The 17037-nt window shown below is 37.8% G+C and overlaps 6 protein-coding genes across 6 annotated transcripts; 3 read left to right on the forward strand and 3 right to left on the reverse strand.

Annotated features, from left to right (window-relative positions):
* Positions 1-151: 151 nt before the first annotated feature.
* LOC100634595 (methylosome subunit pICln-like) lies at positions 152-1361 on the forward strand. The gene is made up of 5 exons (XM_011409776.1): positions 152-252; positions 311-395; positions 807-965; positions 1173-1245; positions 1294-1361. The coding sequence occupies exons 1-5, from the start codon at positions 152-154 to the stop codon at positions 1359-1361; spliced, it is 486 nt and encodes a 161-aa protein (XP_011408078.1).
* LOC100635050 (nuclear pore complex protein Nup50-like) lies at positions 435-3442 on the forward strand. The gene is made up of 8 exons (XM_003383201.3): positions 435-540; positions 772-965; positions 1173-1245; positions 1294-1569; positions 1617-1669; positions 1718-1760; positions 1879-2335; positions 2828-3442. The coding sequence occupies exons 4-8, from the start codon at positions 1498-1500 to the stop codon at positions 3244-3246; spliced, it is 1044 nt and encodes a 347-aa protein (XP_003383249.1). The 5' UTR covers positions 435-540; positions 772-965; positions 1173-1245; positions 1294-1497; the 3' UTR covers positions 3247-3442.
* Positions 3395-6232, reverse strand: LOC105315225 (uncharacterized). Its single transcript, XM_020002499.1, is given in 2 exon segments — positions 3395-3978; positions 3981-6232. Coding segments are annotated over 2 exon segments (2646 nt in total). The 5' UTR covers positions 6186-6232; the 3' UTR covers positions 3395-3537.
* A 41-nt stretch (positions 6233-6273) lies between these two features.
* LOC100635174 (nucleoporin p58/p45-like) lies at positions 6274-9139 on the reverse strand. The gene is made up of 6 exons (XM_011409800.2): positions 8083-9139; positions 7815-7986; positions 7519-7673; positions 7124-7431; positions 6956-7051; positions 6274-6906 (listed from the first exon to the last, which is right to left on the reverse strand). Exons 1-6 carry the CDS (start codon positions 8913-8915, stop codon positions 6392-6394), a joined length of 2079 nt encoding a protein of 692 aa, XP_011408102.2. The 5' UTR covers positions 8916-9139; the 3' UTR covers positions 6274-6391.
* A 574-nt stretch (positions 9140-9713) lies between these two features.
* LOC105315238 (uncharacterized) lies at positions 9714-13123 on the forward strand. Its single transcript, XM_020002446.1, has 10 exons — positions 9714-10357; positions 10400-10534; positions 10699-10977; positions 11093-11428; positions 11573-11643; positions 11719-11920; positions 11962-12007; positions 12056-12141; positions 12273-12398; positions 12651-13123. The coding sequence occupies exons 1-10, from the start codon at positions 10301-10303 to the stop codon at positions 13002-13004; spliced, it is 1692 nt and encodes a 563-aa protein (XP_019858005.1). The 5' UTR covers positions 9714-10300; the 3' UTR covers positions 13005-13123.
* A 191-nt stretch (positions 13124-13314) lies between these two features.
* LOC109586254 (uncharacterized) lies at positions 13315-16997 on the reverse strand. Its single transcript, XM_020002429.1, has 11 exons — positions 16614-16997; positions 16163-16205; positions 16065-16103; positions 15886-16008; positions 15715-15812; positions 15565-15651; positions 15358-15469; positions 14957-15195; positions 14753-14843; positions 14507-14581; positions 13315-14336 (listed from the first exon to the last, which is right to left on the reverse strand). The coding sequence occupies exons 1-11, from the start codon at positions 16770-16772 to the stop codon at positions 13540-13542; spliced, it is 1863 nt and encodes a 620-aa protein (XP_019857988.1). The 5' UTR covers positions 16773-16997; the 3' UTR covers positions 13315-13539.
* Positions 16998-17037: the final 40 nt, after the last annotated feature.

The following is a 17037-nucleotide window of genomic DNA, read 5'->3' on the forward strand; positions in this document are numbered from 1 at the left end:
ATTTGTGCATCAGATTATGTCCATGAATTTCATAATCAGCTGCTTCAGCAATTTGTGTGGGCGTGGCTGGATTTCAACGCCCACGCAGTGCCAGTGAAGAACAGGTGTTAGATCAATAGGTCCTCGTGTTTTAGAGTAACAGAGGGTCAACATGTCTTTTGCTGGCACTGACTCGGTCCTACAAGTACCAAACACTACTGTGTATGTACAGGGTCAGGATAAAGGACCTGGCCTCCTCTCTATTGAAGAATCGTAAGAGATAACTGTTTTTCTGTACATTAACCAATTTTGAGTTCTTTTCCTCTCTCAGTTGTGTCCAGTGGACGTCAGACAGTCAAACTGATATCATCACGTTAGAGTATCCCCTGATATCCCTCCATGCTGTCAGTCGAGATGTGAACGTGTTCCCTTATCCCTGTCTCTATCTCCTTTACTGTCAAGAGGAGGAGGAGGAAGAAGATGATGATGATATTGAGGATGAGGGCAGTCCGGTTGAAAAGATCACAGAGTTTAGGTTCATTCCATTGTCACCTGATAGCTGTGAGTTTAGCCTTAGACGTACATTATCTAATTTGCAAATATTTTTAATATTTGAAATTCGAACGTGTCATCATCATTCATGTTCTTAGATATACATTGTGATTTGTACTGCATTAAAATATGAGACTTTAAAAAGCATTGTTCAGATGTTACTATAAATTTATATATTTTCAATAACAATATAAAGAAAAGCTCCTAACCTCTCCTCCTCTCTCTCTCTCCTCCTTTCAGTGGATAGTATGTATTCTGCACTGTGTGAATGTCAGGCTCTCTATCCAGACTCTGAGCTCTCTTCTGACAGTCAGGCTGACGAGGAGGAGGAGCTAGGTGAAGGAGTAGAACTGATAGAAGATGAAGGATCAGCGAGAGGTCTCTTTTATACGTCGGCAGAGGAAGGATTCCCTCACTTGTCATCTCAGGGAATGGTAAGTAAGGGAGCCTTTTGGAACTAATCATGATTTAGTAATAATTGTAAAGCATAGATAGAATTTTTAGTTTAGTATTTTGCTAATTTTAGAGCAAAATGCCCATAACTTTAAATTGTCTGAATCAATTCAAACTTACTACACTATATAAGGATTGGCCCAAATTTGAGAATGTAGAATAGGCTATTACATTATGTCACCTAATAGGCTACATTGCAACATTTAGAACAAGTAATTCAGATGCCAAGACCTGAAGAATTTGAATCAATGGTTCAAGAAGGTAGCCTTAGTTATTATTTTATTTTTGTTTGATTCTGATCATGAGCAGGCTATAGCAATGGAGGACAGTATGAAGATGCTAACGAAGAGGAAGGAGGAGGAGAAGAAGCTCAATGACATTTTGTTTCTCTCATAAGTCTTAAAATACATGTATACATAAACTCTCAACATGACAATAATTATTTTTATTTAATTTTACCGGGCTCCGTAATCTACTCCGTATTTACCTGAAATACCTCCGTATTACATTAAAATGGCGGCCAAGAGATCAGCCACTGCTCAGTTGACTTCTGATAACTGGGAACAAGAGGACGAAAATGAAGAGGTATTATATATTTTTAAAGTTACTAGAAAGATATTGTTTCACTGTAGCCCGCTAAAACTGGATTTGCAAGAGCTTCTGCTGAAGAATTAGAAAAAAGACCGTGAGAAATGACAATAAATTGTTCATTTTAAATATAATCTAATTTTAGAATGAAAACTGCCAGGAGGACACTTGCAACAGGAGGAGCCAAGGTAGAAACTAATTACATTTCCTCAATGAATGGACATAGAAATTTTTATTTACCGTTGCATGTCTTTCTAATTTGATTAATTATAAACCACACTCCAATAATTAATATTACTTTTATAGGCGGGAGGAAAGTTATTTTCTTCTATTGATCTCACCAGAGGCTTGAAACCTTTTGGTTCGTCGCTATTATCAGCAAAACCTCCTTTCCTTCCTGCCACATCTCAGCCGCCATTAATGTCCTCATCTCTAACCACACCCTCTTTTATGACCCCGCCCCAAACTGACACTCATTCGAAATACATCAAAAAATTGTGTGCACTGAATGAAAGTGTTAGCCAGTGGATTAGCGACCACGTCAAGAAGAATCCTTGTATCGATCTGACTCCGATATTTGAAGATTATAAGAAATACCTGAAGGAGCTAGACGCTGAGAAAGAGGGCGTGGAGGAAACAGTTGCCATGACGACAACGAGTGAAACTGTTACCATGGAGACTGGAGATAAAGGGAATGAGGCGATGGAGAATGGAGGAGGAGCAGACGATGAAGAGGAAGAAGAGGAACAACCTGAGGAAACAGGTATCCATTAATTTACTGGTTATGCTTACATGTAGTTACACATGTATTAATTTCGGCTCGATTTTGGAGTAACTTTTAAAATTTGTAAAAAATCCAAACTTGATTGGAATGAGCTCAAACTTTCTATACAACATAAGAACATGTATATGTGTCAAGAAAAATTATAAAAATTATGAAGAATTCTCTCCTAGTCATTTTTGGCGAAATTTTTCCAAAGTCCCTGTGCTATAGTACAGGGACTTTGGCCTGATTTTGGAGCAATTTTTAAAATTCATAAAAAATTTAAATGTAATCAGAATCAGCTCAAACTTTCTACACATCATAAGAACATGTATATGCATCCGGAAAAAATTATAAAAATGGAGAAATCTCTCAGAGCCATTTTTGACCAATTACCATGTACTGAATGAGTAGTTGTGATTATTATGTTAATGTGCTCATTTCTATCATAATACGATATTTTGACCACATCCCTGTGTCCTTTATGCGTAGAAAAAGAAGAGAAGAAACAGCTAGACCTTATTCAAGAGCCAGAAGACGATACAGACTGTCTCTTTGCCCTCCGCACTAAACTCTACTACAAGAAAGACGACAAATTTGTCGAGCTTGGCATAGGAAAACTCCGTGTGGAAGAAATAGAAGGAGGAGGAGTGAGACTGCTACTGAGGAATGATACAACACTTAAGCAGATTCTGTTAAATGTTCGCATCAATTCCCAAGTACCCATGACCCTTCAGAAGAATAGCCTCCTCATTGTCTGTCCTCCTAATCCTCCATTGGAGTCCAAGTCTCCCAGCAAGTCCAGTGATTCTCCTGATGATGCCACGCCCCCTCCAGTCACGTATGCTCTAAGAGTGAAGGATAGTAACATGGCTGAGCAGCTTCATAGCACCATAAAGAATAAATTATAATAATAATAATGACTTTAATTATCTATTTAATAATGTGTTTGGTTTCATACCTTTCACTAATAATTATTTTACTAAGCTAAACCTACACTTCATTGAGATGTATGTATGCTATGCAACTAGTGATAATAATGTTTGCTCTAACATTGAATTTGCAAAGTGTTCAAATTTTTCTGGAAAAATCATTAAAATGTTCAAACAAGTTCTAACAATTAACAAAACTAAAAGCGTCTATTAAAATAGCATTAAAATTGTTACACAATACAGTATTACAAACATTCATAAAGTATAGCATTAAGTAGTAATCTGACGTGTTGGTGCTGTTGTCCAGGATTCCATGTTCTTCTCCAGTCGTTTTAAAGAGTTTTTGATGTATTGTTTAGCTAATTCAATTCTTGATGGCAAAGACAAAATGTAATTATTGTAATAGGAAGAAATGTTAGTTGATGATCCATCATCAGTATTGACTAATGGGGCTATGTTAATGGTGGTGCCCTTTTCTTTGGATGGTGACGCAGTTTGTAAGATAGTTTCGATTTCAGGATGACCCATTGAAGATGCTACAGTTTGAAGATCTTTGCCATTCATATCTTGCTTAATGATAGCTTTGTTTTTAAGAAGAATGCTCACAATTTCTGAGTGACCACCTGCAGTAGCAAAGAAGATTGGTGTCCAACCACGACTATTATTTTGTAGTTCAGTAGAAGCCCCAGCAGTTAATAGCATTTCAACTATCTCAGTGTGACCTTCACCAGCAGCAACACACAATGGGGTATAGCCTTGGTTGCTAAGAACATTATAACGTCAGCTTTGGCCTCAATTAGCAATTGAACAATTTTTTCATTACCTACCATACAGGCCAAATGCAGAGATGTGTCATTATTTTCAGAAGCAAGATCAGGATCAGCTCCAGCATTTAGTAAAGTTTCTGCAATCTTGGTTTTACTGCTATACACAGCAGCATGTAAAGGTGATTCTCCTTTGTGTGAACAGAGATTAACATCAGCTCCTGCCACAAGAAAACGTCGTACCATTTCTTCATTGCCATTTAAACAAATAAAATGCATTGGTGAGTAACCATTAATGTTTTGAATATTGACATTGGCATTAGCATTAAGTAAGAGAGACAATATTTCAGTATTATTGTCAAAAGCAGGAATGTGAAGAGCTGTCTGTCGATTAAAGCTGTCTTTGCCTTGCAAGTCAACATAAGCTCCTGCCTGAAGTAAAAGTTTTACTATTTTTTTCTGTCTGTGGCTACAGGCAATCATAAGTGGAGTGGCTCCGTCATCAGCTGGAATATTAGGATCAGCATTAAACCTCAGCAAAAGTTCCACTATTTCATGATGGCTATCAAATGTAGCGAGATACAAAGCTGTATAACCATTTAATTTTAAATCTGTTTCAGCTCCTGCTTTAAGCAACAATGAGGCAATTTTAGCATTTCCAAAGTAACAAACAAATCCAAGTGCATTCAAACCATTAGAAGCTGCAGTAATATCAGTATTTGCATTATACTTAAGTAGGAGCCCTACAGCATCTTCATGACCATGAAAAGCTGCCATCATTAATGGTGTCACCTTCTGCTTGGGATGATGATGATCAGGAGACACACCTGCTTTGATTAATAACTCAACAGCTTCTGTGTGACCCCAATGAGCACCAATATGTATTGCTGATACAAGACCAGATTCATCGAAACATTGTAAATCAACATTGTGCCTTATTAGCAGATTCAAAGCATTTATATTGTTACTGTATAGCACTCTTTTTAAGAAATAAATACTATTTGCACTAACATCAATAACTTCAAGCTCTAATAAAAATTCAGTTAGTTCTGTAGGAATGATACCATATTGTAAAACAAATGCCAAAGCTAGCTCAAAGGAATACTCACTTTGGGAAAAGAGAGGACTAAATCTAACCCTCAAACATCCAACTTGAATATAAATGATCCCAATATATGACATCTCTAATTGCTTCATACTGGCTAGTGCAATGAGAGGAAGGATTACTGATTGAGGAGCTACCATTTGAACTATTACTGATCCTTCTTTGATTGTTATTTTTGTAAGAACTGAACTCTTATCACGAAAAATATACTTTAATAGCTTCCATAGGTTGTTAACCATTACTTTGAACCACTCACCTTCTAACTTCAATTGCACAATGCATAGATCAGATGATTGATCAGCTCCTACAATAGGTTTTGCAGCGCTTTCAATAGCAGCTTTAAATTCTTGTATTGTGGTAGATCCCAACCACTTCCTTATGTCTTGGTCATACTTGTTTAAATCTCTTTCCATTGTATCCCTCACAAACTGATACACTATCTTTCTTATTATCTTATAGTTCATGAAGCAGTAGTGTGGCTGTAGACAAATGAAAAGCTGTGTAATATCTTCTGGGTCGTGTTTAGGTTGGAAGGTGTCTTGAAGGAAGTTAGTGACGAAACGATAAACTATCTTCAACTCCGATTCCTTTTCTAAGGCACTCTGTATATTTGTAACTAAACCAGCAAACTTTGTTTGCATTTCATCAAGTGTAGCACCTAGCTCATCACTGTCATGCAAGGATAAAACTTTCATTGGAATCACAGCTTCATCAGGAAGTACCAAGTTGTTACAGACTCTATCTAATGCATGCTTTTCTTCAGGTATTGCTCGAAGTGCTTCAATGACTTTATCCCATGATGGACTCGGGTCATGTTCCAGCCAGTAATGAAGTATTTCTGTAACTCTACGTGGGATATTTCTGGGGTGTTCTTCTTCTAGCTTACCGAGAAATTCTTGAGGAACATTCAGCAGAGTACCAAATTTATGCCATTTTACCACATCACCTACAGCTCCCGAGAGCAGTGTTAGTGTCAAAGGCAGAGAGCTTTGTTTGCGAGCCATCTTGCCCATTAAAGTGTGAAGCTCGGGAGAAAGGGCCATGGCCATATTTTTGATAAGCAACCCCACCCAGTTTGATGGGCATGGCCTCATTACTCAAATGCATGAGTCATGACTCTGCCCAGATTTGCTATGATTTGCCAGACTCTGGTCATGTACCATAGATAATTTTGTAGTTGTACATGCACAAAATACAATTATTTTCAGTACTCATAATTTCAAAACATTGACAGTGTGTGTGTGTGTGCGACGAGTTATTTTCTTTTTCCAGGTGGAGGTGGTTTCAGTTGAAACGGTTTAGTAGTTCCAGCAACTGATAGTCCAGTGCCACCTCCAAGCCCACCTAGACCAGTTCCCATTCCACCAAGACCACCTGTTCCTATTCCACTAAGACCAGTTCCCATTCCTGCACCACCACCGAGACCAGTACCAATTCCTGTTCCAAGACCAGCACCAGTTCTTAGTCCTGTATTACCGAGTCCCATTCCAATACCACCTGAGGCTCCAAGACCAGTTGTTCCAATTCCACTTGAGAGTCCAGTTCCCATTCCCAGACCAGATGTTCCCATTCCCATTCTGTTTGCTCCCATTCCAATACCAGTAGTGGGCCCTGGTAAACCAATACCAGCATTACCTGGTCTTATACCACCAATTCCAGTTCCAATACCTCCAGTATTGGTTCCTATACCACCTAAACTGGGTCCAATACCACCAAGACTGGTTCCTATACCTCCTGTCCCAATTCCTATACCACTGTTGCCAAACTGACCTAATAAATAAAAAATAAAACAGTTTTAAATTAAGAAAATTATTGTTACCGGCAGTTGCCATGGCAGTGAGTGCAGCTGTTGCTTGTGCAATGGAAGCAGCAAATGGTGAGGGACCAACTTGTGATTCTGATGACTTCTTATCACCTGTAGTAAAAGAATAATATACAATTCTTTCTCTTTCTCTCTCTTCTCATGTCTTCCCACCCTCCCTAATACTTTTCTTTGATTGTTCATTTGAAGTAGCCACAAAGAGGTCAGTACTATCCAGCCCCATCAGTCTCCTCAAGTTAATGTATTGCTCCTTCAGTCGCTGTATCTCTTCATGGATCACTTGTAGTCTAGCAGCTAGTACTAAGAATGGTCTGTACTGGGCGTTAAGAGCACTGATAATGTCGCCAGGTCCTAGAGACTGAGAGGAGTAGGAGGAAGCTGAAACAGCATGAAGATAACTCTCAAGTTCTTCGAGCTGGTTCCGGAACATTCTCATACGCTTTTCAAAATGATCAACAGTTTCCTTAAAGTACCTATAAAACAAACCAAAGGTAATAGTGTGATTAAACTAATTAAAGTTTATTAAAATTATGAGAATAATAATAATATTATTGCCTCACTCGTCTGGTGTGGTGTTCTCATGCTGTAATCCTGTGGGTAGCTCTCTTGTTCTCTGAGCTATCTCTAACACTCGTCCTTCTTTGTGTGTCTCATCTTTTAGTGACGAGAGAGAATGATTCAACTGATGCAATTCCTGACTAACTACTGTTGCTTGCTAAGAGAAGAGAAGAGAGAGAGTGTGAGAAAGAGGAACAATAAGTAAAGGAAAAAAGTACATGTAACTACAAATCACTCTAAAATGTACATTCACATACAGTACATCAAAATAAGAGTATATATTTTCTCTTTCTCTCACTTGCTGCTGAGTGTCAATATGGTCTCCAACACTTCTAAACTTCTTTTCAAAAGTCTCCGATGACTTGCTAATGGTGTCACTCGTCGATTTCAGATTAGCAAGAAATGTTTCAAATTGACTGACCAGTTGACCAAATTCATCAGGAAGAGCACCAGCACTCACCGACTGGACCCTTAAACAATAAATAAAATTAATAATGTTAATAATTACACATTTTAATGTATTCCCAATTAATGCCTATCATGCTAATATCACATTAATAACTTACTGTGATTTCTGTGTGATGTCTTGGTTGACTCCACCCAGTCCTGTCACACGTGGTCCAGTTGCACTAGTGGTAGTAGTCAATCCAATTCCTGATGTCGTAGTTAAACTCGTCAGACCAGTTCCTAAACCGGTTTTACTAGTTCCCAGGCTTGGCTGGCCGATTGTCCCTAAGCCTGTTTTGAGTCCTGTTTGAGGAGCAGTCAGACCAGTTGTCAGTTTAATTTGTCCAGGTTGGGTAGTTGTCAATCCTGTTAAGCCAGTCTGACCAGGTTGTGTAGTAGTTAATCCCGTTTGACCAGGTTGAGTAGTGGTCAAACCTGTAAGGCTCATCTGACCAGTTTTTCCGATCGTTAATCCAGTCTGACCAGGTTGCACTGAGGTTAATCCAGCTAAACCAATCTGCCCAGGTTGTGAGGTTGAACCGGCTAAACCAGTTAAACCAGTCTGACCAGGTTGTGACGTTAAACCAGTCAAACCAGATTGCGAACTAGCTAATCCAGCCAATCCTGTCTGACCAGGTTGAGACATCAAACCAGCCAAACCAGGTTGAATTGATGATGGAGCAGTTAGGCCAGTTTGTCCAATGGTTAGTACTGGTTTATTAGCACCAGTCAAACCAGTTGGAGCAGGAGCCAAACCTGTTAAACCAGTTGGAGCAGCAGTAGTACCAGTCAGTCCGTTCCTTGCTCCTCCTATCCCTCCTCCTTGGTTTAATCCTCCTCCAGTAGATGGGCCGGCAAGGTTTAGTCCTCTTCCTGTACCTAGTCCCAGTCCTTGCTGCCCAGGCTGTGGCTGTAAATTGAAGCTTAACTTTGGATTGAATTGTTGCGCCATTTTGACCTAGCCTGAGGGTGGTGGTTTGCTAACACGTGGGAGTGGGCGGGGAACTGGTTTGTGGTTTATTTATTCATAGATAATGATTTATATATCTATGATTTATTTCTTTCTTCTATTTCTAAATTTATTTTCACCTTTATTAAATTGAAAAAAATGGCAGTATGTACCAACCAACACCTAAGTTTTCTTTTTTATGCCTTATAAAGAGTAGAAACTTTAAAATATTTTTCCTTTCTCTTTCTTATTTTCTAACTTTTAAAATTAAATGAAAAAATTGACATTCTTTTTATGTATTCAGATTATAAAAAAAGAAAAAAAATTGGCGTGTGTGTATGTGTGTATGAGGCTCTGTATGTATATGTTACTATTTAAGTACATGTAAAGGCTCTGTATGTATATTACTATTAAGTATGAGGCTTCATACACAATTGCATGATAAGCTCTACAGATCTATACAGTACCAATGGCACTCCCCCACAGACTACCAGTACTCATAGCGTGCACTCTATGAGTAATGGTAGCCAATGGAAGAGTGTCACCAGCACTGTACAAACCTGTAATGTAGTCTGAAGCTGTGTGTGCATTATAATGTAAGCTCTGTATGCATACTAATTAAACTATATTAGACACAATGTATTGTACTTACATGTAATTGCATGCCACTGAAGCCAGCCACGGCTTATACCTATCTAAAGAACTTACAAGAAATTCTACAAATGCGGTTTCGGGGATTCGAACCCGGACCTTCTTGCCTCAAGGTCTGGGCCCATCCCCTCAACCACTAGGCTATCCGGACCGCCGGGCAACAGCACGTGATTTTTCCACCTACACATACTAACAGTCACTACAATACTGCATTATACACTGTGTAAACGCCTTATACAGCCACATAGTGTTAATTTGAGCTTAGATGGGGCTTTTATAACTTCTTTGTAACTTATGCTAACAGCTTAGATCTAAAGCTTGGTAGAGGCTCTGTCTAAAATAACATTAATAGTCTAGATACTATAAAATCATTAGTTTAAAGCCTCGCTCTAGTACTTTTGAAGGTTCTCCATAGGCTTCTCTGGCTAGACCTACATTATAAATTAGTTTAAATATTAACACAGTTCTCTTAGACTAAGCCTGATTGATTGTTAAAGCCTATAATTTTTTGAGATTATGACTGAGGTAGCCGCTCACTGATATCCATAAGTCCATTACAGTGGACCAGAGTCTTTAAACTTTGGGAAAACAAACCAAGCTGTTGAAAAGTGTGATACTGAGTCACAAACTGTCTAGAAGTCGAGGTAGAAGTCGTAAAAACCTTGAGAAACTTTCTTGGCCTGATAATCAGTTCAGATCCCAAGCTGGGTGGTGTAGTGGGTGGTCCTTTCTTGGCCATGGCCCATGTGCCACGTCGTGGTTCACAAGGAGAAATGGAGTCGATAGAAGATGAAGTAAGAAGGAAAATACTGTAAAGATAGTATTTTTTAAATCAGATAGTGAAAGGTTTCATTTCTGAACCTGGTTCCATTCCTCACAGACGTCTTGGACCGGCTTTGCTGTCCTGTACCTCAGCTCCACTCAAAGACAATGTTGATCAAATCACTCGTCAGTTAACAACTGATATTAAGGTAATAGAAACTACTGTAGCATTAATAATAGTTTGGATGTTTGATTTCAGTAAGGTTTAGATGGGTTTTTGATACACACACTCAACGAGGATTTATTCAAAGTGTGGCATTTTTTTATATTCAATATTCAGACTGAAATATCTCTTCTCCTTTTCTTTCAATAGGTTACTGTCCATCCCTCTCAGTTGTCTGTGGTTCTAAACTGTGTTGACACATTTCTTCAAAGGATTGCATTAGAGAGGATATCCACTCCTCCCTCTCTCCCTAAGCTAATTGGTATATTATTCTACCATGAGTCATCTTGCTCATCCTCTCAATGCGTGATGCTGCACAGTTTGACAACTCTGTGTTATCTCTTCCCTGGGGCTTGTAAGGAGCACCGCTCAATGATACTTAAATGGAGCAAATGTGCTTTGTTCTCTAAATCTACTTCACTAATGAAAGTAATTACTAATAATATCCTATTGATTTTAATATAAAAATAGAATATTGAAACTACATACATGTACATGTACATTGGTCTTAATGGCTTGCTCCTTCTCTCTATTGCTTCCATAGGAAGCTGCTAGTCTATTGCAGGTATTAAATAGTTCATTGAAGTCAGGGACCAGTCCCGAAGAGACTCAGTTCTTTCTTAGCCTTATACAGTCGGTACATTATTGTATTACTGCACTCCTTGGAGAAGAGGAAGACGAGGAATCTCCTTCACCAACACTGTTGTTACCTGATCTCTCTAATTCTCTTGACGGGACGGAAAAAATTGACGTCCTTGTTAAAGGTGTGTCCAGTTTGACTTATCTCCTGAGGGTGTGTCTGTTAGTTGATGTGCATCGCCTGTTGGATGTTCCCCTTGACCAATTGTGGGGGTTGATATGGAGAATGATGAACAATCAAGTAATATAATGTATACGTGAACATTATGTGTCATTCATTTTTCTTCCTCTCTCTCTCTCTCTCTCTCTCTCTCTCTCTCTCTCTCTCTCTCTCTCTCTCTCTCTCTCTCTCTCTCTCTCTCTCTCTCTCTCCCTCTCTCTCTAGTCATCAGTTGATAACGTTAATCATTTATTGCTAAAGGCAAGTTGGCAGTTGCTATTGGTTACCATTCAAAGGTTAATACTAACAATAAACTAATAATAATAACAATAATAATAATAGTAATAATAACAATGATCTCCATCCTGTAGCTGTGGTCTCTCCTTATTGCCGTACTCTGACACCATTGAGTCAGCTATTATCAAAACCTTTCACCGAGCTTCACCTGCCTCCATTTTACCACTTGTCTGCAAGTGTGCGGAAAAGTGGGTGTGTCTACGAAATTCCTGTTCACTTCAGTTTATTGAGAAACTAATGTCTTGTGTGTGTATCTGTACCCATCATCGTATAGAAGTATGTCATGTGATTGTCATGTGATTCTTAACATGCCTTAGGCTTGCCAGGATTATGATAGAAAAGTGGCTTTCCAGTTCAAGGAGGGTAAGTGAATTTGCTGTTTTTTAAAAAGTTTTAATTCTTTGTATAAAGATAAGATACTTTCGCTTTACATTGATACTCTTAATACTTGCATTGGATCTGTGACCTCTGGAAGACTCTCTCCTCTCACTGCTAAGGTATAAATGCCACATAGAAAGTTTTATTTGATTCAAACCACAACCTTTAATGTCCTTATGTGTTATGAAATAAAGTTTGAGTGATCAATGTGTACATTAATGTGATTAGTAGTATATTTCTTTCCTTATAGTCTGTGCTTGATTTATGTTATACAATATTGAGCTCTGGCTACACTGAGAGTAATTCACTGTCATCACTTCTCAATCATCCTCTCCTTTACTCGAACAAGAACTCCTTTTCAAAATTACAAGATCAAGTTAGTTTATTGAATTTGATCCAAAAATTAGGCCAAAATTCACCAAAAATGAAAAGAAGAGATTTCACTATATTTCATATTTTTTCTGATACATATTATACATGTTCTTATGTTGTGTAGAAAGTTTGAACTGATTCCGATCAAAATAGGATTTTGAAATGAGCTCTCACTTTCTACATGAGACAGTATCAAATGCTTTCCAGTTCACTGCATCACCTATATGTGTTAAGAACATGAATCTCTTTCATTTAGGCTTTAGAGGAGCTAACTCAAAACCCAGTAGCCACAGTACCTCATTCTAACACAGCTGCTACATCTGTACACTACCAACCTACAACTAGTTCAGTAAATGATGAAGCAATGATTGATGATGAAGGCAGTGGGGAAGATGAAGAGATGACATTAGATCATGTAGGACCTAGTCCTGTGGCAAAACAAGATGCTATCAAAGGCAGAGATACTGAAGCCCCAACTGAAGCAAAGAGAAGGAAAGTGGAAGAAGAAGTACTCCTCGATGAAGAGGAACTTAATGAAGGGAACGATGAAGAGGAAGATGATGAGGACATTGATGTCAATTCAATGTTAATGAAAGCATTTGATGTTTAACGTAATCTTGTAAAAAATATAATTATGCTTTAGGCATTGCCTATACTGTTTGTACAGGCTCATTGTTCTGAGTCCATTAAACCATAGATATGATTGAATAGTCTACATTTTTCCGATTACGCTGAGCAGCTAAAGTTTGTATTGTACAGTTTATCTAAAAGTTCACCCAATAAAAATGAACTAAAATGTCATTGACTATAAAAGGTGATAATTAAATCGTGATCTCATTCCATTTCAATATCAGATAGTGCATGGAATGCTGAATCTTAATGATTAATAATACTATTTGGCACCACCTCTAATTGATGTCTTTAATCTTTATTATTAACTTTTCATGTTAAAAAAACAATTATAATAATATAATTATTGCCAAAAATATATAAATGGTTATTCACACAATCACACTGCATATAAACACACTCAACAACAACAAATAGATACATATATACATACACAAAATAAGTTAACACAATGTAGAAAAATGGAGAGGAAAGATAAAAAAGATAGAAGAGAGAGCGTAGGTCATGTATTATTATCATGCAATTGAAGTGTTAGATCCATTTGTCACGGCATCTATGGCAACAGTAACTGTGTGATGGGTGGGGAACTCAAACTCCCTTACTCCCGTTATGTAGTGTGCAAGTCCAACAATATCTTGATCTGCAAAGTAAAACCTGGCGTTAACTGCGTTCAGGTAGTCGGGTACATATACCTCGTCACCATTCTCTAAGAAGAAGAGAACAAATTTAGAGGATAGATTCTGTCTCTGACTATGCACCATGGCGACTACCATCGTCTTTAAAGCGGCGACCAGCGTACCAGGAGTTTCGCGTATCCACTCTCTGTGAAACCACTCATTCACGACACAAATAATCTTCGGAATGGCATCCATTTGTTGGAGCCATTCGGCAGGAGTGATCTGTTCATATCTGTCGAGATAACCAACTCGAACGTACTTCCCAAGATACTTCTCTGTGCACAAATACTGGATAGCAGCTTCACGATCTTCAATAGGAGTCTGCTTGGACTCAATCAAAATGGCTTCGTAAACTTCCATAAAAGTCAAAACTGAACTAGGAGACATGGGAGTGGAGCGACCTCCCTCATCACTGGAGGAATAGATGGTGGACGGGATAGGAGAGGGAGAGGAGGGGGCACTCTTCTTAGTACAATAGATACCTGATACTACTAGGGCTAATGTGATTAGCGCTAGTATAAGGACAACGGTTAGACTACTGCCAACAGAAGCCACAACTTTAATTGACTTGTCTCCATTTTGATGAACAGAGGACGGAGTAGTTACAAGTATTGTGTTAGAAGGAGTATGTACAACTGGTTAAAGAGAAGAGAAGAGAGAGAATGAATAAAAGTTACAAGATATAAAAAAGGAATTGAGGCATAGAGAGAAATACATGTACATATAAATGTGTGTGAAGGGTAAAGTGATAGAGAGAAAGTGACATGTAAAAATGGCAGTACATGTATAACTTGTATGTATTTACCTGAAGGACTGCTTGATAGCGTGATTAACTGTGATGATGACATTACAATGGATGATGAAGAGTCTTCAGTGGGTACTATACAGAGAAATAACAGTCACCATCATCATACCACCACACTGATATCACATGGAATACATACAGTAGTGAACAGTAGATGTACATTGTAATTGCATGAATACAGACAATATTGAAACAAGGGGCTGATGGAAATAAGATGGAAAATAGAGGGAAATGACATGTACTTACTGAATGGCGTATATTCAATATGAGTGTGACTGCTACAGACGTAATTTTTGCAGTTATCAAAAGTGCACAACTCAGGTTGATAAGTAGTAATCTAAGAAAAAAAAATTGAGACTCTCTCCCTTCCCATCCTTTTCTCCTTCTCATTCTATATATATACATTATATTTTCCTTCCCTCCTTCTTCTCTCTTACTCTTTCTTCTTACCACAAAAATATAAGTTAAGTTCCTAGACAGTGGTGACAATGTCACTGATGTGCTATTATGTGTCTTGTATGATCCTACAACATTTAAACTTTTAGGGTCAAAGTATACATCTAAGTAATAAGTCAGTGGATAATTCGGGTAGGCATCAGGTGGAATGTCCCATTCAAATTTAATGGAAATGTTATCGGAGTTATTAAAAAACTCAGAGAAAGCCCTGATCTCTCTCACTGGCTGAGGAGCTAAAGAATTGGAAAAAGAAAAAAATTAAAATAAAAAAGAAATGTCATATACATGCACCCCACAACAGTAGATATACATACTACACAGTATAGATATACTAATACAGTAGATATACTAAATTACTAATACAATATAGATATACTAACAGTAGTAGAACTCACTTCTTGGCCCACAGATCCGTCTCAACTCATCCAAGTCTAAAGAGAAGTTATAACAGTTGGTGGGCCAATATTTATCAACTGGTTGGTAGTCACCATTATAAGTTGTGCCAACCTACAAGTACACATAAAAATTCATTTATAAGAAATCTTTATTTTTTCACTTGCTCTTTCTCACAATTTTTTACTCCCCCTCTCTCTCATTCTTACTTTTGTTACGAAATGACGTAGTTTTTCACAAGTGCTTAGAACCTTATCATAGCTGTACTCCATGTAAAATGCTTGATGAGTTGTTTGCTGCAGAAGAAAACACACAAATAAAGTAAACATTATTCAAATTTCAAATTAGTACTTACGTACCTTTCCTTGAATGCAGTGACAGCCTTTTTCTGAAGGCGGATTATTCTCACCATTAAAGGATTTAGCTTCCAACTGAATAATGTAACCGTGAACTAAAGCTGTAGGCAAGAAAGTACAAGAGAAACAGAAAAACAAAAGTAAATAGACAGAGAAAGGGAAATGAGTACTTACAATCATGAACTACGATCCATGAGACATTTACAATAAAGTAGTCGTTGTTAAACGGTCTCATGTGTACTTGAACCTCATTAGGAGGACCAGATGATATACGAGAATTACTACATTTGCTACAATCTATGGGAGGAGGACGTGTGACAGTCACATGATACCACATTGGAATGCTAACGTACATGGCGGAGAACCAAATGCATATTTGTATGATGGAACACCTGCAAAAAACAATAATTATAATAAAAATGGCCAGTTTGAAAATTAAAACTTGATGTACCTGTTTCAACAGAATTAGGACACTCTGGATATTCTAAATTATTCTAGAATGAGAGAAAAAGAAGATGACAATCAACAATCAAGGCATACAATAGACTAGTCTTGGTGCTAATGATGAGGATGTCAAATCACAGTAATGATCCTACACTTATTTATATATTAGTTTGTTTATTGAGTAAGCCTCTCAACAAGCTCTTATCAATGCCCTCACTGCACACACACAAATCTCACGATGACATTAAGCTGATAACATTACATTAGGTATCAGTATCACCTCCACCAAGAGAGTAAACATTATGCTCCCTTGACATCACACAACTGTATTTGCAGTACATGTACATACATTTAAATGAGTGACACAAGTTTATAGTTGTGGAGCATATAATACTACATATGACGCACTATTGATCACTAATTTTGTTTGCTGTTTTATTTATTTATCATTATTGTACCTGATTGTCAAAGTCACAAGATGAAGTTTCAGTACACTCATGATTACCATCATCAGCTACACACTGTATCTTGTCACCTGTGGCTCTGGCCGGGACCAGGAACGTCAGTACTACTACTACTACTACTACTAATGATGACCAAAGGAGGCGCTCTATCATCTCTTGATACGAATGGACTGACACGTTTTCCTTGCTATGAAGTGTAGCATTTAATATTCATAGAGTAGAGCTCCGTTTGGGGAAGGAAAGACAAGTATGAGAGGGAGGAATATCTGGGTCTGTACTGAAGGGACTGTAGTAGATTGGAGACTATAGAATAGAGAGAGAAAGGAGGGAAAAATCATAGATTGAAGAGGAAGACACAAGATAAAAGATTGGTAGGAAATAATTATTTAATTTAATCAAAATTAATTATTGTTCCTAT

This window comes from Amphimedon queenslandica, unplaced genomic scaffold (genome assembly GCF_000090795.2).
Source record: "Amphimedon queenslandica unplaced genomic scaffold, v1.1 AMPQUscaffold_13514, whole genome shotgun sequence".
NCBI lineage: Eukaryota > Metazoa > Porifera > Demospongiae > Haplosclerida > Niphatidae > Amphimedon > Amphimedon queenslandica.